This window comes from Anabrus simplex, chromosome 2 (genome assembly GCF_040414725.1).
Source record: "Anabrus simplex isolate iqAnaSimp1 chromosome 2, ASM4041472v1, whole genome shotgun sequence".
Classification (NCBI taxonomy): Eukaryota; Metazoa; Arthropoda; class Insecta; order Orthoptera; family Tettigoniidae; genus Anabrus; species Anabrus simplex.
This window is the reverse complement of record NC_090266.1, coordinates 201,740,369-201,763,349: the sequence shown is the minus strand read 5'-3', so window position 1 is coordinate 201,763,349 and position 22,981 is coordinate 201,740,369. Positions and strand designations below refer to the sequence as shown.

At 39.2% G+C, this 22,981-nt stretch overlaps 1 protein-coding gene across 2 annotated transcripts in view; it reads right to left on the bottom strand.

Moving 5' to 3' along the window:
• LOC136864008 (regulator of nonsense transcripts 2) overlaps positions 1-22,981 on the bottom strand; it is a 514,509-nt gene that overhangs the window by 30,406 nt on the left and 461,122 nt on the right. For both annotated transcript variants that reach the window (XM_067140503.2, XM_067140504.2), the window contains exon 20: positions 15,729-15,821. In XM_067140503.2, the coding sequence (XP_066996604.2) occupies positions 15,729-15,821 (93 nt within the window). The remainder of the gene's footprint in view (positions 1-15,728; positions 15,822-22,981) is intronic.

The window sequence follows — 22,981 nt, the reverse complement described above, 5'->3', positions numbered from 1 at the left end:
AGATAACGTTTGTTATATTTTTTGGCCATAATGAGAAAAGAAAATGCCAGAAACTGTCACCGACAAGAACCCCCTTAAAAACATTAAATTCATTAAAATTATGCACTTAAATACGCGAAACTACCACATGCAAAACAATTCAATATGTCCCATACATTATTAACAAACGACTTTGACAGAGGGGGAAAAACACGTGGCCTACCACTCCGACGAAACTGCGCACAGAAAAGATGTCAACAGTGCGCGAACAGCACAATAAACTCGTTCTTTCGTCCCGATTAACTGAGTCGCTAGCGCGCGCTAGCCTCTTGATTGCAGGACGATTGCCGCCCCGAATCCCCAGCTGCATAAAGCGCGCACGCTGTTGTGGTGTGCGGGAAACACGATACACGGAGGCGACGGACGAAATACTCACGAAATAAAGCAACAAATAAATACGCTTGAAAATAAGGTTTCGTAAATTACACAAGTACGTAAGAATTTATCCTTTATCGAAGGGGAAGAGTATTGGCGGTACTAGAGGCTATATTATTCAAAAATTGGAAGAAGTAAAAATAAATCGGAAAATCGGAAGACGAGTTAAAAACCGGAAAGTTTCCGGGTAAATCGGAAGGGTTGGCAGGTATGGAGATGCTAAATTGGCTGATAAATTTGAATCAGTGCTTCTTTCAAACCAAAATGTACAGAGAAGGGTCCCTGATATGGGAGAACAAATAGAAAAGTTGCTCGTTATATTGGCTCAAGAAAGCATGCATCTCGCTATGCACTGATGAAAGCACTGATCAATCAGATGTCAGTGAGCTACTAATATTTGCACCACCTTCGTAAGACTTCAGTAGTGAAGAGGAGCTATCTGATATCAGCTCTCTTCAAGCTCTGAAAACAACTGTTGACAGAGTTGGAGGCCTCAGCAAATGTTCAGCCACTGTGACAGACGGAGTGCCAGCAATGACAGGGCTGAAGACAGGACTGACGGGACTGCTAAAAAAAAAGGGTGTAATATGTCCAATGATCCACTGTCTCATTCATCAGGGAGCGTTGTGTTGGAAATCGATTAAGAAAACGGAAGTTTTTGAACTTGTGGTTAAAATTATTAATATGTTAAGAGGTGGAAATCAAGCTCTTTTGCACAGACAACTCAAACAGTTTTTACTGGAAACTGAGGTAGAATATGGAGACTTGCTGCTGTACAACTATGTAAGGTGGCTGAGCGCAGGGAAGTGCTTTGAACGTTTTTTTGCAATTTGCAAGGAAATCCCTGAATTCCTTAGTAAGTTTGTCTCGTCTAATATCTCAGAACTAGGAGGGGAAAAAAAAAAAAAATCAAAGACCAGAATTTTCAAAACAGTTAGCTTTCCTAACAGATGAGACAAATCACCTTAACACCTTCAACCTAAATCTTCAAGGAAGAAACCAGGTGTCAGATAAGGTGGAAACTGTGGATGGATTTTGAAACAAGTTGAAAGTTTTCAAACGTTCTTTAGAAAACAATGCATTAACATACTTCCCTTGCTGTCTACAATTAGCAGTGGAGAAAAACCACTACATTACAGATTTTTCAGATTTCAGTTCACACATTCAAGAAATCACTGAAGAATTCAATACACGATTCAAGGAAACTGAAATTCTGAAAAGCAGTATACAATTTTATGTGAGTCCTCTGGGTGCTAAAATCAACGAACAAGAATTACATCTACAAGTGTGCGATCTACAAGCTGATATATTCCTACAAAGTAGACAAGAAATGAACTTGATTGATGAAGCTTTTATTTTGAAATTTTTCTAATTCTCTCGTATCTTCCTGTTCAATACAATATGGTTTTGTCTGGATAGGTTACCTAGGAGAATAGTTCACTCAGTCATGGAAGGTAAGAGAAGTAGAGGGAGATCAAGACAATGGTAGTTAGACCCAGTTTCTAATGATTTAAAGATAAGAGGTATAGAATAAACATGGCCGCAGAGATAGCTACAAAAAGGGAATTATTGTGGCGCTTAGTAAATTCAAAGAGGCTTGCAGACTGAATGCTGAAAGGCATAACAGCCTTTAATGAAGATGTATGTATGTATGTATGTATTTATGTATGTATGTATGTATGTATGTATGTATGTATGTATGTATGTATGTATGTATGTATGTATGTATGTATGTATGTATATATAAAAAAAAAAGTAGGATAACAACTTACAATCTCCCTGGTGCTCTATGACGTGTACTTTTCTTTTTTGCATGTTTTCTGCAATAAATTATGTATATGGATGTGTTTCTTGTGTGATCAACATGTGGCTATGCTATCAGCATTAATTTGATGTAGTGTCATGGCGTATGACACCAAAAGCTCCAATCATCATTAATTTATGAGCAAGAGTGTGTTTTGTACTGTGTTTTGTACTGAAGTCAGCAGCAGGAAGGGCATCCAGCCATAATAAACATGGCGCATAAATTCATCTCATCTCATCCCCGACCCCATATCAAGAACATTTTTTTTACAAGTAGCTTTACGTCGCATCGACACAGATAGGTTTTATGGCGACGATGGGACAGGAAGGGGCTAGGAGTGGGAAGGAAATGGCCGTGGCCTTAATTAATGTACACATCTTGCCGGTGTGTAAATGGGAAAACACGGAAAACCATTCTCAGGGCTGCCGACAGTGGGGTTCGAACCCACTATCTCCCGAATACTGGATACTGGCCGCACTTAAGCAACTGCAGCTATCGAGCTCGGTCATATCAAGAACAGGACTGAGGGGTTGATATAGAGAATAATGTATTTTGTAAGAAGAAAGTGATTTTGAAGACAAAACTATCCTTATAGTGCTCTGTTTTCAGGCTGATGGAAGTGAAAGCTGGATAAACTTCGAAATATTTAATTCATAAGTTGGAGGTAACAAAACATGAATGTAACAAGAAAGATCAATGGTGTACACAGGTAGGACCAAAGGCTGGAGGATATTTGCAAGGAAGAGATAAAGTTTAAGTTAGGAATTAATATGCTGAATGAAGCTGTGCATATGAACAAGCTATGGTAGTAGGAGCACGCAAGGCAAATAAAGGATGACAGGTTATCAAGGGCTGATGGGCTTGATGGTGGAATATGAAGGAAGCAGAATAAGACTGAGGTGGTGATGGTTAGACATAGTCTTCTTAATGATTTCATGATGAATAGTGCATAAGAGGCCACAGTGGTAGTTGCAAATAAAGGATTATGGAGGCAGTTATTTCATTCCCAGAGGCTAGCAGATGAAACATTGCTACTGGGTGAGTTAGCCATGCGGTTAGAGACGCGCAGCTGTGAGCTTGCATCCGGGAGATAGTAGGTTTGAATCCTGCTGTCGGCAGCACTGAAGATGGTTTTCCATGGTTTCCCATTTTCACACCAGGCAAATGCTAGGGCTGTACCTTAATTAAGGCTACGGCTGCTTCCTTCCCACTCCTAGGCCTTCCCCATCCCATCGTCGCCATAAGATCTATCTGTGTCGGTGCGACGTAAAGCACATAGCAAAAAAAATAAAATAAATAGAAACATTGCTAGACATGACAGCCTATAATTAGGTATGCATGTATGTATGTTCAGGAGGACACATTTTTGGCAGGAAGTCAGCCTTTGTTGAATGGTGGGAAGAACACAAGCAAGACATATCTCATCCTTACTCCTAGCAGATTTTACTGTATTATATCTGTTAAGAATGTGTATTCTACTGATTAATATGTCTAATGTTCAGAAGAAAGATAAAACTTGTGCAAAATGAAGCAAGACTGTGTGATGAAGAAGTGTGACAGAGAGAGTGAACACTTGCACCATCTTGTGCAACAGGAAGAGCAGCAAAATGTGCCAATATCGCTACTTACAGCCATCGCGCGTCAAGCAGCAAAATAATGCGATGACAGAGGTTTAAGGTTTCCTTTTTTTGCTAGTTGCTTTACATCGCACCGACACAGATAGGTCTTATGGCGACGATGGGATAGGAAAGGCCTACAAGTTGGAAGGAAGCGGCCGTGGCCTTAAATAAGGTACAGCCCAGCATTTGCCTGGTGTGAAAATGGGAAACCACGGAAAACCATCTTCAGGGCTGCCGACAGTGGGGCTCGAACCCACGATCTCCCAGATGCAATAAGGTTTCCTTTGCACACACCTGAAGAGAATTGGCCTAGGCCAGCCATTAGAAATATGATCACTGATGACTTTCACATGCTAGTGACATACATAACAGTCCAAGAATGTTACGAAGTAAATAAGATGGGGCTCGAGATGCAATAAACTATTAGTTCTCAAAAGACCCTACTTCCAAGACTAATTTTACACAGGGCTGCCCACACTGGGATGCGAAACCACTATCTCCCAAATGAAAGCTGACAGCTATGTGACTCAAACCATGCACCCACTCACTTGGAACGAGATAAATTCTCTTAAGCAATCTGCCTTCTAATTCTCTTGTGGTTTTTGATACTGGTCCATATCACAGTATACAAGAACACAATAAAATCTGAAATGGTCTATAGTTACGGCAGCAAGGAGTTTCTTGTAATCCAAACACACGAAAAGTGCAGTCTATAGGTCGTGTGCCTACCCGAGTTTGATTCCTGACCAGGTCAGGGATTTTTACCTTGATCTGAGGGTTGGTTCAAGGTCCACTCAACCTACGTGATTACAACTGAGGAGTTAACTGACTGAGATAGCGGCCTCAGTCCAGAAAACCAAGAATAATGGCTGAAAGGATTTGTTGCACTGACCATGTAGAACCTCTAATTTGCAGGTGTTTGGGATGAACAGCAGCCGCTTGTTAGACCAAGACTCATCAGGGCTGCAGTGTCAAGTTTTTCTTTTTTTTTTTAAACAAAAGAAAAGGCCAACTCTATGATTCACTGCTTTGATCAAATACAGTTACATGCACACACCGGGTATGATTGCTTCCATATATGAAGCTCATAGAAGTAGCATAGCCAAAGGTGAAATTTTATGTTGAAGAGTGCACGGGTCAGGAAAAGGCAAGGAGAGGGAAGGAATCAACAGTCACCTTGATTAAGGTACAGCCTAGTGTGAAAATAGGGAACCACGGAAAATCATCTTCAGGGCTGCCGGCAGTGAGTTACGAACCCACTATCTCCCTAATGCAAAATAGGAAATTGCTAACATCACTGCAGGAGGCTGAAAATAATTCTACTATCATGTTAGAAAACTATAAGACGAATACTGGAAGCATGATGCGATTGCATCAGGTTAGGCTGAAGTACAACAGAGGATGAACGATTGGAATGTTGTATTCAAATATTTAAGTCTTAAAAGAAGCCAGTCCAAAACAGTGGTGTTGCAAGTCAGTCATAAGAAGATCCATATTTACATCACTCTGGATCAATTGCAGAAATCACTAGTAGAGTACAAAAGGAACACAGTTTTACCACCTAGTGAGAAAGCTTCTCTGGGATTAAAAGTCCCTTTAAGATCCAAAATACAGTGCCCAAAATAATATCAATATCAATCAATACTGATCTGCATTTAGGGCAGTCGCCCAGGTGGCAGATTCCCTATCTGTTGCTTTCCTAGCCTTTTCCTAAATGATTTCAAAGAAATTGGAAATTCATTGAACATCTCCCTTGGTAAGTTATTCCAATCCCTAACTCCCCTTCCTATAAATGAATATTTGCCCAAGTTTGTCCTCTTGAATTCCACCTTTATCTTCATATTGTGATCTTTCCTACTTTTATAAACGCCATTCAAACTTATTCGTCTACTAATGTCATTCCACGCCATCTCTCCGCTGACAGCTCGGAACATACCACTTGAACGAGCAGCTCTTCTTCTTTCTTTCAATTCTTCCCAACCCAAACACTGCAACATTTTTGTAACGCTACTCTTTTGTCGGAAATCACCCAGAACAAATTGAGCTGCTTTTCTTTGGATTTTTTCCAGTTCTTGAATCAGGTAATCCTGGTGAGGGTCCCATACACTGGTTGGGGTCTTACCAGAGACTTATATGCACTCTCCTTTACACCCTTACTACAACCCCTAAACACCCTCATAACCATGTGCAGAGATCTGTACCCTTTATTTACAATCCCATTTATGTGATTACCCCAATGAATATCTTTCCTTATATTAACACCTAGATACTTACAATGATCCCCAAAAGGAACTTTCACCCCATCAATGCAGTAATTAAAACTGAGAGGACTTTTCCTATTTGTGAAACTCACAACCTGACTTTTAACCCCGTTTATCAACATACCATTAGCTGCTGTCCATCTCACAACATTTTTGAGGTCACTTTGCAGTTGCTCACAATCTTGTAACTTATTTATCACTCTATAGAGAATAACATCATCTGCAAAAAGCCTTACCTCCGATTCCACTCCTTTACTCATATCATTTATATATAAGAAAACATAAAGGTCCGATAATACTGCCTTGAGGAATTCCCCTCTTAATTATTACAGGGTCAGATAAAGCTTCACCTACTCTAATTCTCTGAGATCTATTTTCTAGAAATATAGCAACCCATTCAGTCACTCTTTTGTCTAGTCCAATTGCACTCATTTTTGCCAGTAGTCTCCCATGATCCACCCTATCAAATGCTTTAGACAGGTCAATCGCGATACAGTCCATTTGACCTCCAGAATCCAAGATATCTGCTATATCTTGCTGGAATCCTACAAGTTGAGCTTCAGTGGAATAACCTTTCCTTAAACCGAATTGCCTTCTATCGAACCAGTTATTAATTTCACAAACATGTCTAATATAATCAGAAAGAATGCCTTCCCAAAGCTTACATACAATGCATGTCAAACTTACTGGCCTGTAATTTTCAGCTTTATGTCTATCACCCTTTCCTTTGTACACAGGGGCTACTATAGCAACTCTCCATTCATCTGGTATAGCTCCTCTGACCAAACAATAATCAAATAAGTACTTCAGATATGGTACTATATCCCAACCCATTGTCTTTAGTATATCCCCAGAAATCTGATCAATTCCAGCCGCTTTTCTAGTTTTCAACTTTTGTATCTTATTGTAAATGTCATTGTTATCATATGTAAATTTTATTACTTCTCTGGCCTTAGTCTCCTCCTCTATCTCGACATTATCCTTGTAACCAACAATCTTTACATACTGCTGACTGAATACTTCTGCCTTTTGAAGATGCTCACATACACACTCCCCTTGTTCATTAATTATTCCTGGAATGTCCTTCTTGGAACCTGTTTCTGCCTTAAAATACCTATACATACCCTTCCATTTTTCACTAAAATTCGTATGATTGCCAATTATGCTTGCCATCATGTTATCCTTAGCTGCCTTCTTTGCTAGATTCAATTGTCTAGTAAGTTCCTTCAATTTCTCCTTACTTCCACAGCCATTTCTAACTCTATTTCTTTTCAGTCTGCACCTCCTTCTTAGTCTCTTTATTTCTCTATTATAATAAGGTGGGTCTTTACCATTCCTTACCACCCTTAATGGTACAAACCTGTTTTGTATATTACAATTTCACACAGTATATGTCACAGTACCTCAAACATGTTTACAGTATGCAGTGTAGGCCAATGTCTGACATACACAGTGATGCTACATAAACATCAGGTTTCATATTTGCCTGACAGGAGGTATTTGTCCTGTTGGTCTGATTAACATCAATTGTAAGGTTGCTGGTTTATAGATGGCATGTATAGTACTGACATAAACATGGCAAGAATACACATTTATGCTAGGTTTGAATTGTGGCAATGCTGCAAGAAGGATGGTAACAAGCAAATGTCACCCCTCATGTTGAAATGAGTCAGAGTGATGTCTAAAGTGTTTGTTGAAAAAATTCAGGGAGACACAAATGGTTGCTGATTGAAAATGGATAAGACACCCATGGAAAATAACTTACAAGTAGGATTGGTAGTTGTTGCTTTCAAGGCACTCTAGGCCCACTGCTTCTGCAACCTGACTCTGTCACGATCTTCCGAGGGCCACCCAAGTGAATATGTCAGATCAGAAAGTGCGAAAATGGTAGCACGACAGAGGACTGATATCAAGGAGGCCTGTGTTGAAAGCTCATCTAAAACCACACCATACAGGAGCTCACGTGAAGTGGGCAACAACTATTAGCCCAGGGTATCAGGAACAGTGAAAGCATACACACTTTTCTGATGAGGACACCATAAGCTTGCATCCATACAACAGGAGCATTAGAGTCTAGAGGTGATCCAGTGAGAGACAGAACGAGCCCTTCCTCCTAGAGTGCCATCGGTAGCAAGGGGGTTCTATCATGTTTCATCGACGTACACCTCTCCTACCCAGGGTAACATACTACTCCAGTATACAGAGTCAAAATCCTCCAACCTCTAGTTACAGGATTTGTTGCCACTGTTGGTGAAGGTTTTTACACTAGTGGATGATAATGCTCATGCCCATCAAGTCAGAGTGGTCAGTCAGTTCCTTGAGAAGCATGGCATACAGCAAATGTTAAAGCTGGCATATTTCGTGGACATGAACTGAGGAGATCAACTGCCCTTCGCTCTAAACCTCTTGCTAACATTCAGTAATTGATCAAAATTGCTATCCAAGATTGGGATCATGTGCTCCAAGGTAAGTTGGATTCTTTGGTGCTAAGCATGCCTTGTAGTGTTTAAGCATGCCTTAGATCATGGTCCAGGGTGGCCATCTGCCACACAATGAACAATCATTTTGTGTTCAAAATCCCACAATACCAGTGTTGCGCTTTTGTTGCATTTCAGTTGCTTCTGCATAGCTGACTGCATGTTGATTTTCTTAGTGTATACATTTTGTAACATGTAATGTGCATACATACACATAGCAAAATAAAAAGTGCAATAAACCAGAATAAGTATCCACTGAGCACTGTAGTAACCTAAAATAACTTCTTTGTGCCAGTTACCACATACAGCCTAGAAACCTGCACAATCGTCACAAAAGGAGAGAATAAATCTTTTTTTTTTTCTTTGCTAGGGGCTTTACGTCGCACCGACACAGATAGGTCTTATGGCGACGATGGGATAGGAAAGGCCTAGGAGCTGGAAGGAAGCGGCCGTGGCCTTAATTAAGGTACAGCCCCAGCATTTGCCTGGTGTGAAAATGGGAAACCACGGAAAACCATCTTCAGAGCTGCTGATAGTGGGATTCGAACCTACTGTCTCCCGGATGCAAGCTCACAGCCGCGCGCCTCTACGCGCATGGCCAACTCGCCCGGTAAAGAATAAATCAAGATAGAAACCTGCACTCCAACCTGCAGAGATATTAACAGACTTCTAGTTGTGGAAATGAAGTTCTTGACCACTACAGTCCTAGAAACAAGGATGATCAAGATAGGAATGATGAGAAACAACATATATTCAGATAAAACAATTGCATAGTGAAATTTGTGTTGAAGCCCGACTAAGATGCTTTGGCAATCTCAAGAAAATGGATCCACAAAGAACAGCCAAACTATGTTTGAAGAAAGAAACTGAAGGCAAGATAAAAGAGGTTAGTTCAGGAAGAGAGAATTTACTTGTATGAAATAAGAAGGTGAAGGAAACTTATTGTTCACATGAATGGTTTACTGATGAAAGGGATGAAATACGGTATTAGGGATAAAATTAGTTTATGATAATATGAAGGAGGTGGGAATTATAGGAACATACAGGCCTGGAAGAGAGGAAAGAGACATGGAAATATTTGAGAAAATAATAGATTATACTCATAAAAACAATAATAATGATATGGTAATAATTGGGGCAGATCTAAACTTGCCTGAAGTTGAATGGAATGGAGCTGCAAGTGAAGCCCATGAACAGAAACTGCCAAATAAGTTAATTTGGGAGGGAGGATTTACACAGGTAGTACAAGAACCGACTTGTCTCAATAACTTACTAGATATATTCTTGGTTAAACCATGGGGAATTGTTGATAAAACTGAGGTAATTGAAGGAATAGGTGACCATAAGGCTGTAATAATGGATGTAGGACTCGTACCAAAAAGGCCTAATAAGAGGGTTACACAAGACAAGAAACTGTACAGAAAAACTAAAGTTGATGAATTTGGGACTTACCTTAAATCACAATTCAGTTGTTGGATAAGTGAAGGGAGTAACGTGGATACACTTTGGGCTAAATCTAAAGGAATTATTTGGGAAGGAGAGAAGAGATTTGTACCTGTTAAGAAGGGTAAAATGACCTCAGACCCTGTTTATTATACAAGGGAAATAAGAAAATTAAAAAGAAAATGTAGAATAGTAAACAGGAAAATCAAAGAGGGTAGGGAGAGTAGAGAAACTAGAAAACAGCTAATGACGAAACTGAATAGAGTGAAAAAGGAAGCAAAAGAGAATTATATGAATGGCATACTTCAAGAGGGTAATGACTAAAAAAGGAAAAGGAATCCAAATTCCTACAATGGTGGGAGAAGGGGGTGAACACTATTTAACAGATACTGAGAAAGCAAACCTCTTTAGTAGGGTTATTCAGAGATTCAGTAGATGATTGTCAGGAGTTGGAAACCGAAACAGAAGATAGAAAGGGAGAGACACAGAGGGAAACAAGAATCTTCTCATTCACAAATGAAGATATTTTCAGAGAAATCCAACTGCTTCAGCAAGGAAAAGCAGAAGAAAGTGATCAAATTACTGGGGAGGTGTTAAAGACAATGGGGTGGTACGCAGTGCCTTATTTAAAATTTCTCTTTGACTATGTCATAAATAATAGTGTAATACCAAAGGAATGGAAGGAATCTATAATAATACCAATTTATAAAGGAAAGGGTGATAAAAGGAAACCAGAGAACTACAGACCAATCAGCCTGACCAGTATAGTTTGTAAAATTCTGGAGAGTTTAATATCGAAGTACATCAGAGGGATATGTGATGATAAAAATTGGTTCACGAGGAGCCAGTATGGATTTAGAAAGAAATTTTCTTGTGAGGCACAACTGGTGGGATTTCAGCAGGACATATCAGATCAGTTGGATTCAGGAGGTCAGTTAGATTGCACAGCCATAGATCTTTCCAAAGCCTTTGATAGAGTGGAACATGGAATATTATTAAAGAAATTGGAGGGAATAGGACTGGACGTAAGGGTTATATGTTGGATAAGAACATTTCTAAATTCAAGGGTTCAGAAAGTCAAATTAGGAAATAATATATCACAGGAAGAGAAAGTTTGGAAGGGAATTGCACAGGGTAGTATAATCGGTCCGTTACTTTTCTTAATATACGCAAATGATTTAGGGAACAATATAACATCAAAAATAAGATTGTATGCAGATGACATAATTGTTTATAGAGAAATAAACAACATTGAGAATTGTTCAGAATTACAAAGGGACCTTGAAAGTATCCAACAATGGGTTGAAGAAAATAATATGAAGGTTAATGGACGCAAATCAACTGTTACAACTTTTACAAACAGGAGCTTTAAAACTGAATTTGAATATACTTTGGATGAGGTAGTTATCCCAAAAGATGGCAAGTGCAAATACTTAGGTGTGAGATTTGAAAATAATTTGCACTGGAAGGGTCATATTGATGACATTGTTGGGAAAGCATACAGATCATTACATGTCATAATGAGGCTACTTAAAGGATGCAACAAAGAATTAAAAGAAAAAAGTTACTTGAGTATGTTTCGTCCATTATTGGAATATGCAAACAGTGTTTGGGATCCTCACCAAGAATACCTAATAAAAGAAATAGATAGTGTGCAGAGGAAAGCAGCAAGATTTGTAACAGGGGATTTCAGGAGAAAGAGTAGTGTATCAGAAATGTTAAAGGAACTTGGGTGGGAAACTTTAAGTAAGAGAAGGGAGAAAACTAGACTTATAGGATTATATAAAGCCTATACAGGAGAAGAAGCATGGGGAGATATCCATGAGAGGCTTCAGTTGGAAAATAATTATATTGGCAGGACTGACCACAAATATAAAATTAGAAGGAATTTTAGCAGAAGCGATTGGGGTAAATTTTCATTCATTGGGAAGGGTGTGAAGGAGTGGAACAGTTTACCGAGGGTAGTGTTTGATCCTTTTCCAAAATCTGTACAGATATTCAAGAACAGAATACACAGCAACAGAGAAAATAAATGAAATGTTAGAGGGCATTCGACCAGTGCAGGTTAATGTAAATACAAAATGTGTGTGAATAAATTAATTCCATCCCCTGGGCCCTGTTTCATAAAACTAACTAATAATATTGGCTAATAATATTAGAACTGATAAAAATAATTATTAGTTGACCAAATTCTGTTTCATAAAGATTTACACATGACTAATACAATATCTTCACTAATAATATTAGTTCATTAGTCAGCTGATACAAATGGAGGTTAGAAGCGGTCTGTTGCATATGTTCTTGGTTTGGGTTTGTTCCTAGCAGTAGGCTAATGCTTGACTACAACCGACTATTAAGCCACATATTCAAAAGGCTCACTTGATATTTTCGTTGTTATGACTTCAATACATATGAAAATGGATAAAAGAAGTAAAAATAATGTGAGAGAAGAAAATTTCTTTGCAGAAAGTGATTGAGTTAAAGCCTCAACTATTCGCAGCCTTTTGCACACTATAACCCTCCTTGTTCCTTTTACTTTTTTATTTCATGTGCTCTTAAAAATCTCTGAGATGGACTAGCAAAATCTTTGTTTACTACCCCTGTTGGTGGGGGCAGCAGAATAACAGCCACTGTATCCCCTGCCTGTCGTAAGAGGCAACTAAAAGGGGTCCCAGGTCTCTCAACTTGGAAGCGTGTGTTGGCGAACATGGGGCACTGAGATGAGTCCTGCCACTGCTTCAACTTACTTCTGCCAGGCTCATTTTCATCTACATTTCTGACCTCCCTTGTTCAACTCTTGTTCGTTTCCGGCCCTGACAGTATTAGGTTGCGAGGCCGAGAGAGTCTTTCATTTTCACACCCTTCGTGGCCCTTCTCTTTCTTTAGCCGATACCTTCATTTTTCAAAATGTCGGATCCTTTCCATTTTTATCTAATTAGTGTTGTTACAGATGATGGTTGCCTAGTTGTAGCCTACTTCCTCTTAAAACAATAATCATCACCAGCATCATCTTAGTTTACTGGTGATATAAGCCAAGATTTTAAAAGATACTTGGAGTGTCCGAACAGAACTGCACTAGAGAAACACAATGATACTGTGTATCACTACCAACCGGTGGAGTGCAATGCGAAGCTGCTATTTTAAGGTTATGCTTCATTCCTTGCAGTGGAACGTTCTATTACCTACAAATACTATCAAGCAAATACTCAAAAGTTATGTAACCTAACCTAAATCTCCCATTGTACCGGTATTCGCATGTTTGACGTAACATTTATTGAACGGTGAATACCTACACTCGTTCCTTATCACTATTTGAATCAGAGTTGACCACTTCAGTGATCTTCATGATTTTATGCCAAAATATTAAAATACTGCTCACTTTGGTTTCACTAATAATATGAATTATGAGTCAAAATACACTCATGGAAATAATCCTAATAATATGAGTAACTTTTATTAGTCATGTTGTCTATGAAACACTTTACTAATATTATTAGGAACATCTACTAATAATTTTGACTCATAAACTAATAATTAATATTATTAACTAACAATTTTATGAAACATAATACTAATATTATTAGTTAATATTATTGGTTTCTTACTAATAATATTAGTGAAAGATGTTTTATGAAACAGGGCCCTGGTCTAAGGAGTTTGGACAGCCAAAGTAAGGGACTGCCTGTAGGGGTGAAGTACAGTGGGGACTTCGAGGGCCCTGGGACCACTACGGTAGCTGTGAAGGCCCTTCAGGAACTCTGAAAAGTGGTGGCGAAAGGGGGCTCTGGTTAAGACGCAGCAGGTCGTTATGCTACTTAGGTTCCAGAATGGGTAAAAAAATAATTAAATAAATGCAATGTAAATTTTAATCTTATACCAGTTGTATAGTTGTATTTGAAGTAATTCCACATACTGTATATCAGTTGACTATATTTGTAAGTAGTACAGGAGATATTATAAGTAGAATTTTGTAAACAATATAAATTTATTAAGGATGAGCTGTGTGTTTAATAGAAAAAATTGTCAGCGTAAATTGTATAATATTGTATTATAAGAAAATTTTCTTCTGTTGTTAATTTAATATTTAGTGCTTGACAATAATGTATTTTAGTGTACCATTTGCCACCGAGGTAGACACCTCATTTGCAAATAAAGAGATTTTGATTTGATTTTGAACATGGCAACACAAAGGTTGTAGTGGCAGCAGACTGAAAATGAGGTTGTTCAGTAGTCAGTCAGAGGATACTGATGATTCTTCCAACAATGAGCTCACTTTACCATTGTTAAGATTATTTTGAATCTCATTCACATTTTAATGCCTAAATAAGTATGTTTAATGCTGATTATGTAAAAGTTTAAAATGTTTTTAGGACAGTCACTAGTGCTCTGACAGTTGGACGCATGTGTTCTCAGTTCGCCAGAGCTCTCTCTCGCTCCCTCTCTGTATATTTTTATCTTTTTATTTCTTATTCACTGTGGGTAGATCAGATTCTGAGAGATAAATCAGCTTCATTTCTCTGTTTTAAAATCCACCTTACAGTATTGTTCAAGAGGTCACTATATAAATTGACGGAGAACAGCATTTTCATTTCAAGGTTTGGAACATTCTGCTCAATAGCCCTATGTATTTAGTGCATATGTTAAATCCTTCATAGCCTGTGCTTCTGTGATGCTAGGATAAGGAAGGAATATGATGGAGCCTATGCAAAGGCACCATCTCAGTATTTGCCTAGTATTTACATTTCACCATTAAACAGAATAAGTCAATTAATAAAATGCCAAACGTGGACATATTTCACGACGAATGTGTCTTGTTAAGGTCAGTTAGAGGGGAACTCACACAGAGAAAAGACATAAATAGAGTAACATTATTGTGTACCATGAATAATTTAGTCCTTAGATTAATTTAGATTAACAATGTATATTTAAAAAAAATTAAAATAATAAGTTGAAACACACACTTACCACTGTCCTTGGTTCATAAGTATAGCATTACGTTTCATATTTTAATTTTTATTGTAAATTATTTATAAAATAAGAAATGGAAATGTTCTGTAAGTGGGCAGAAATACCTGTTGATCAATCAATCAATCAATCAATCAATCAATCAATCAATCAATCAATCAATCAATCAATCAATCAATCAATCAATCAATCAATAAATAAATAAAATGCCCTACAGTTGATTGTTTATGAGCTACACCTGTTTCTTATTAGCTGGAATGGGGTGGGGAGATAGTTTGTATTTAAGTTTAGAGTCAGGCATGCCATTACAGATATTGCAGAACTTTGCCAGAATGAGAAACAAGGTTGCCATCAAATACGTGCAATACCTGGAGTGTTTGAATATGCCTGACAAGCAATGAGGTGCCTCGATCAGGCGTGCATTCAGGTGTATGGTGCACATTTCTAAGACTTTTTGTATCAGAATGCAGAATGAGCCTGTAACTCATAAACGATCGACTGTATGGTGTATATTGATAGGGACATCATTCTCTGTAGTTTTGGGGAGTATTATCCAACCCCTGATTACTTTCCACATGTTTGGGAATCACCTGTAGAATGCTTTTCTGTTCTTTCATCAAATAACAAAAACTAAGTAATGTTACACTGGACTGACAGATGACAATAGTCTCCCTAATTTCATCTTAAAATAAATAACCTTATTATTTCTGAACAAATACAACAATATAATTTCTGACAATAATACCTGAGCAAGCATTTCCTGATAATCTTCCTCTTCAAGGCGTTCATTAATATCCAAGGTCAAGCGCTTTACACGTTCCTTTTCAGCACGCTCAGCCTAAAAAGAAGATGAAAAGAGATGAGATTGGAGGTAAGTTAATAGTGGTGATCAAATAAAAACTCAATCATTCAAAGCATTTTAACATTGAAAAATTCTATTATAAAACTGGATACATACTCAAATTCACAAAAGTATTTTAAATTACTCTTGCCTGCTGACATGAGAAAATTTGAATTAATAACTAGCAATGAGACAGTAAGCAAGGAAAGGGATGGACAAAATGGGATTAAAAAACTACAACAAAATAACAATCCTACGTGCGTGCGCGTGTTCCTTTACCTTTCCTACCTTCATTTTTGTCCTGATATTTACAGTATTTGTACACTTGTTTCTTTCTTTCTCAATATGCTACATACATGTACTATACTAGCAGTAACTGATGTATAAATGTGAATGACAGAACAAGTAAATGACGAAATTAAAAAGAATTATGTTCACACTTTATATAAATATAATGAGTCAAAAATTTGTTTTATTATATAGATAACAATAGAATGCTGATCATTACTTTTACAATTTGCTGTACGTTGCACTTACACAGATAGGTCTTATGGCAACAAGGGGATAGGAAAGGGCTAGGAGTGGAAAGGAACCAAATGTGGCCTTAATTAAGGTACAGCTCCAGCATTTGCATGGTGCAAAAATGGGAAACCACGGAAAACCATCTTCAGGGCTTCCAACCTACTATATTCCAAATGCAAGTGGACACTACGTGCATTTGTGTGGTCTGCTGTTAATTTCTATGTGCTAATCACAAAAAAAAAAAGTGTATCACAAATTTTTCAGAAATTTATGGCTAATACTAGGTTAATAACAATGTGAAGGTGGGAATAATAAATGTTGTGACACTGATGGGAATATCAGAGGAGTTGATTTTATGGAGAAAGAGAATGTTGCAATGATGTGACTGAGTGAGGTCAAGTGGAGGATGAGTAGAGGGTACACCCTATACTGGAGTGATGGTGGTGAGACAAAGAATGGAGTAGGAGTGATTGTTAACAAAATCCTGGATGAAAATGTTGATAGGGTAGACTACGCTAGTGATAGAATAATCAGAGTACGACTGAGGATGGAAGAAGGAATGAAAGATTTCAACCAAGTTTATGCACCCCAAATTGGAAACAGTGAGGAAAATATAGAGGAATTCTTGGAGACACTCGAGGAGGTAATCGATGTGGGGGTGACAGTCGTGGGAGACCTCAATGCGCATAATGGAAATGACAGAATTGGTAAAGAAGAAGTGATCGGTCCATTTGGATGGAGATAAGTTGATTGAATTTTGTGAGAGAAATTGTGGGTAACACTTGGTTTAGAAAGAAGAATAGTAGAAAGATCACTAGATATGGCTGGGGTGAAAGAAGGACAAAAACAGTTATTGATTATTTTTTTTGTTGAGAAAATAAATCGTAAAGTGTAAATAGATGTAACTGCACTACCAGGTGAGGTGTTTAATGGAGACCACAGAGTAGTGGAAGCAAAATTGAAAATAGCTAAAATTGAGAGAGTAAACAAAATAAGACAGAAGAAAATAAAAGTACAGAAATTAAAAGATAAAAGAACCCACGAGAAATTTCAGGAGGAATTAAAAAAGTACTTTCCTCTATCAGAAATAGAAAGTGTGGAAAAAGAATGGACCAAATTTAAAAACTCATTTGTAAGTTGTGCAGAGAAGATTTGCAGCACAACTTTGGCAAGAGTGAAGGATAAGGGGGCACCTGGGTGGAATGAAAAGGTGAAGGATGTTGTTAAACAAAAGAAGAAAGAATGGCACAAATGGAATAGAGATAGGAAAGAAGGCAGTAAGATTAAGTATCAGGAAATTAAAAGTAAGTGTAGAAAGGTGGTAAATGAGGCAAAGAAAAAAATGTTGGGAGAAGTTCACACAATTGGTAAAGGATGTAAATGGTGGAAAAAAGATGCTGTATGGATTGATAAAAAAATGAGAAAAGAAATAATCTACATAAAGCACGTGAAGGAAGAAAGTGGAAATGTAATAACGGACCCACAGGAGATGAAGGATAGGTGGAAATACGAAGGTGTTTTTTTTTTCAACCTCCGATCGCTCAGGTAAAGAACCACACAAGCTGTGGGAACTGTTCGCGCTTGGAAGGTGACTGCGCAAGTCCTCCCCTCAACCCGTGGTCACAGCCAACTTCCTCATACTAGTGTGAGCTGAGGTACTGGCACGGAAACATGGACGCTACTATTGACGCTCCCGCCAAATGTGAGGTGCGTAGTGTGATACGTTTCCTTCAAGCAGAAGGGAATAGTGCAGCTGACATTCATCGACGAATGAGTCGAGTATACAGTCCAAACGTTATGAGTGATGGTGTTGTGCGTGAATGGTGCAGGAAGTTCAAAGAAGGCTGTACCGATGTTCACGATGAAGGGGGGCAAGGACGCAAATCTGTCGCTACAGATGACATTGTTCATGAAATTGACCAAGAGGTTCGCAAGAACCGAAGGTTTACCGTAAGCGAGTTGTGTGAGAAATTCCCTGCAGTTTCAAGGTCATCTGTTTACAAGATCATAACAGAACACCTGCGCTACCAGAAATTGTGAGCCCGATGGGTTCTGAGGATGTTGTCTGATGACCACAAAAGTCGCCGGATGGCAGCAGCGTTGCTGTTTCTTACCCGTTATGAGGCTGAAGGTGGTGATTTGTTGAAGAAAATTGTGACTGGCAATGAGAATTGGGTTTTGTACGTCACCACCGAAACAAAAAAAAACAATCACGTCAATGGATGCACACGCACTCACCAAACAAACCGAAGAAGTTTAAGCAAACCTTCAACGAAAGAAAGATGATGGCTACAGTCTTTTGGGACCAAAAAGGTGTGTTGCTTGTTGAGTTCATGGAACAGGGCTCTACGATCAATGCAGCTGTTTATTGCCAGACTTTACGACGACTGCGGAGGGCCATACAGAACAAACAACGAGGCATGCTGACGTCTGGAATCCTCTTCATTCATGACAACGCATGCCCTCACAGTGCTCGTGTCACCCAACAACTTCTGCAGGAGGAATTTCGATGGGACGTTTTTGACCACCCACCGTACAGTCCCGATTTAGCGCCGAGTGACTTCCACCTCTTCCCGGGACTGAAAAAGTGGCTGAGAGGGCAGAGGTTCCAGGAGGATGAAGACCTTCAAACCAACGTTCGGGCCTATCTGAACTCACTGGCGGCAACACACTGTGCAGAGGGGATCGAAAAGCTTGTCCACAGGTATAACAAATGCCTCAACCTTCATGGTGATTATGTCGAACATTTGGTAATAAATTAATTTGGATACGTACACTTGTCTTTCATTTACGACCCTCCGGAGGTTGAAAAAAAAAAAAAAAAAACGCCCTCATACTATTTCGATAAACTCCTGAATGTGAGAAATGATGCAGTAGAGAGTGTGGTGGTAAATGATGATGATCCTGAAATGGAGAGTGATATTGCAATGGCAGAGGTGGAAATGGCTGTTAAACTAATGAAAACAGGAAAAGCAGTAGGGACGGATGAAATATGTGTGGAAATGATAAAGGCAGCAGGAACTATTGGTCTATATTGGTTATATGATCTGTCCAGTAGTCATCACTGTTTCTTGCGGTCCTTGTAACAAGGACATATTTTTTATCACATTGCCTGGTGATGATATAGTGAAGGATGTACCAGTGCTTTGAGCGAGGATGCATCCAAGTGGTCTTGTAGCGATTTGGCAGGCGGAACTGAGTATTAGTAATAAAGAGTTCATGTTCAGCACGTAAACCAAGGAGCAGCAGACCATTGGCATTACAGTTGCCAAGTCCATGTTTTCCCTTCACATTGCTCCATAATAGGTGATCTTTACCTACTCTGGCGTTGAAATCGCTAAATAGTAAGAGCTCATCTCTTGGTGGTACTTGGTGATGGTAGTGCTCAGCAGGTTGTAGAATTGGTCTTCAGCTTCTACATCAGCATCCAAGGTGGGGGCATATGTGGAGATGAGTGGCACCGATTTAGCTCCTGAGAGTGGGATTCGGAGAGTCATAATTCTTTCGCTGACAGCGGTTGGAGTTAGCTGATAATCATTCACCAAGGTGGTCTTCACAGCGAATCCAACACCATGAATGCAGTGTTCTCCCTCATCTTTTCCCTTCCAAAAGATTGTGTAACCTGAGCTGAACTCTGTAAGTTTACCTTTACTGGACGGTCTTGGTTTCACTTAAGGCAGCAATATCAATGTTCAATCGCCCAAGCTCATGGGTGACAAGCGCTGTTCTTCTCTCAGGTATGTTATTGTCTTTCAAATCAAGTAGGGTTTGAATATTCCAGGTCTCTATAATCAAAGTTTTGGTAATCTTAGTTTTTCGACTGCATAAGGGGTGACCCGCTGGGTGTGGCTTCCCAGCCGGCTGAGTGTGACTACCGATGTTTAGCCCACATTTTCTAGGGCCTTCCCCATTCAGGGTGGGCAGCGGTGATCCTTTTTTTTTTTTCCTATTTGCTTTACGTCGCACCAACACATATACGTCTTATGGCAACGATGGGACAGGAAAGGCCTAGGAATGAGAAGAAAGCGGCCATGGCCTTAATTAAGGTACAGTCCCAGCATTTACCTGGTGTGAAAATGGGAAACCACGGAAAACCATATTCAGGGCTGCCGACAGTGGGATTCGAACCCACTATTTCCCGGATGCGAGCTCACAGCTGCGCACCCCTAACCGCAAGACCAACTCGCCTGGTAGCGGTGATCCTAAATAGGCCTGCCCAAACACAGATGCAGGACTGAATTCCTAAGTAGTCACGGGGTCTCAGAAAGATGACCATCACACATCTGCTGCCAACGTGCAGGTCTGAACTACAGGCTTCAAGTTTCACCCGAAAACCTGCCTCCACCATCCTTATCCCATTGCCGTTGGACTTAAGTTGAAGGGAGTGACAGCAGGAAAAGGTGCCACAAGCGGGATTTTGTTTAAGGTGGATCGCAGCTTGCAAGGAAGTGACTCACACATTATGATCTCGGAACTATACTTGAGGCACAATTGAAATGCGACGTGCAGGTTGTAGTACCACAACTGCTACAGACTGCCGCAGACTCGAAATACCACTGAGTTGCGCCTTCATAGCCAGTCCATCTGGCATGACCTCATGTGCCTCCAGGGCCGTTGAGAACCACAAAAAGGAGGTTCCTCCGTCCGTTTTGCCGTTAGGCCAAAAACACAGTTGATGGTTTCAAGTGTCATTTCCTACACTGAGGGGATCATCACCCCACCCAAAGGGGCTCATCTGCCAGAAGCCGTTGACCCCTATGGGGGGGTCGAATTATTTACCATTGCTCAACACTCAGCGTTAGCAGTTTTTACAGCTGGTTGCCAAGCCAGCTAACCCCCCCTCCTTTCCCATTCCGGACTTGGGACCGGATAATAAAATATAATACAGTGAAATTATTTTGTGTAATGTAGCAGTTTTACTCACCATCATCGCTACTCCCCGTATTGCACCTCCAAGCTCGTTCAATGTCAACAACCTTGGACTTCGCTGAAGTCACTGAAGAACTTTCCTCTACATTCTAGAAACTTGTGTGCCTCTACATTCTAGAAACTTACATGCATGTGTACTCTCCCTATGTTCTCCCCGCTCCAACAACTATATAGAGGCAGCAATGTTCTCGTAAAAATTGGAGTTTGTCGTGTTGGTGTGTTTGGGTTAAGGAGTGCAACTTAGTTTTATTCTTGGGTGCTAGTCTCCCCGCTATTTATTCTTCATGCACAACAAGGTAAGAGGCAAAGAAAGAGACTAACTTCTACGCTATGAATAATTTCACATGTTTAACCTCCCACTGTGATTTTGGACTTGAACATTTCTAAAAGAAACTTTGAAGTAGCACACTTTGATAGACAGGAAGGCAACATGACTACTTACTACTCACTTATGCTAATTCTCTGAAATGAGTTTTTACTTCATTTCTCTTCTACAGTGATCGTAAGACATTGAGTATGACATTTGTGCATATTCGTGCTTGAGAAAGGGTTTTGTAATTTAATACCTTGTGGGTTTTGTTTTTTTGTGGAACCTACAAAGGGACTAATTCTATTCAACTAAATTTTGTAAATTGTGAAGTCCTTTGTGTCCACGTTTCTTATATTTGTGTCCATGTTTCTTATATAATTGGGTAATGCTATTTTCTCCCCTTGGTATTTGGTGCAAAAACCTTAATATTGTAATCCACTAGCATCCCTCCCCCATCTCCCTCACTTTTCTCTTAAAAGTCATTGTGTAACTTGCATGTTCTAGTTTTTGGCCTTCTTATTAGGATTCTTGTAAGATATTTTTATTCTTCCTATATTTTACATACTGGTTGATGGGTATAAAGTGAAATCTGTATTTGTTACTTGTTGGCTTTATGAATTATAAAGTTTTATCTAGTCAAGTTTAATACTACTTAGGGAATATCTGTCTAAGATTTTCCTGATGCCCACTGGGCTTGTAAATGTTAACTTCTCATGATAATTAACTAAAATCCTTTTTCATAGCTTAAGGCTTTTTATAATCTATAGGTGGTTGGTCCACGAATTGTGCCTTACTAGCAATTGGTATCATTGTTCTTTATCCCTATGATTTTATTCCAACTGCGAGTCATGTATCTGTTTTTTACCTTCAAGTGGCTTGTGAAGTTAGGGCTAAATGTATTTATCAAATCCTGATTTAAGGTCATGCTTTCCAACCTAACTGTTATTATGACTATTACTGTTAATGCTGATGTTTGGAAATAATATATGGAAAGTTCAAATTTGCCTTTTCACTTAAAATTTACTCTCCCTTTGTCAATTATATCGTTGCAATATCTTATATCTTTTTGGTTCACGGTACACTCTACTAACTGGCAACCTGTCGCTTCCTGACCACTTACGTTTAAGTCTGGTTTTGGTTTTTCTTTTCAAATTAAACCATTCTATGGAGTCTTACTTTATTGCTGGCTTTAGAAAGGAAATTTAAACTTGAAGGTATCATTGAACTGGGTAGTTGAATATTTATTACTATTTGTTATTTATATGCCAGCCCAGTGGTGTAGGGGTAGCGTGCCTGCCTCTTACCCGGAGGTCCCGGGTTCGATTCCCGGCCACGTCAGGGATTTTTACCTGGATCTGAGGGCTGGTTCGAGGTCCACTCAGCCTACATGAATAGA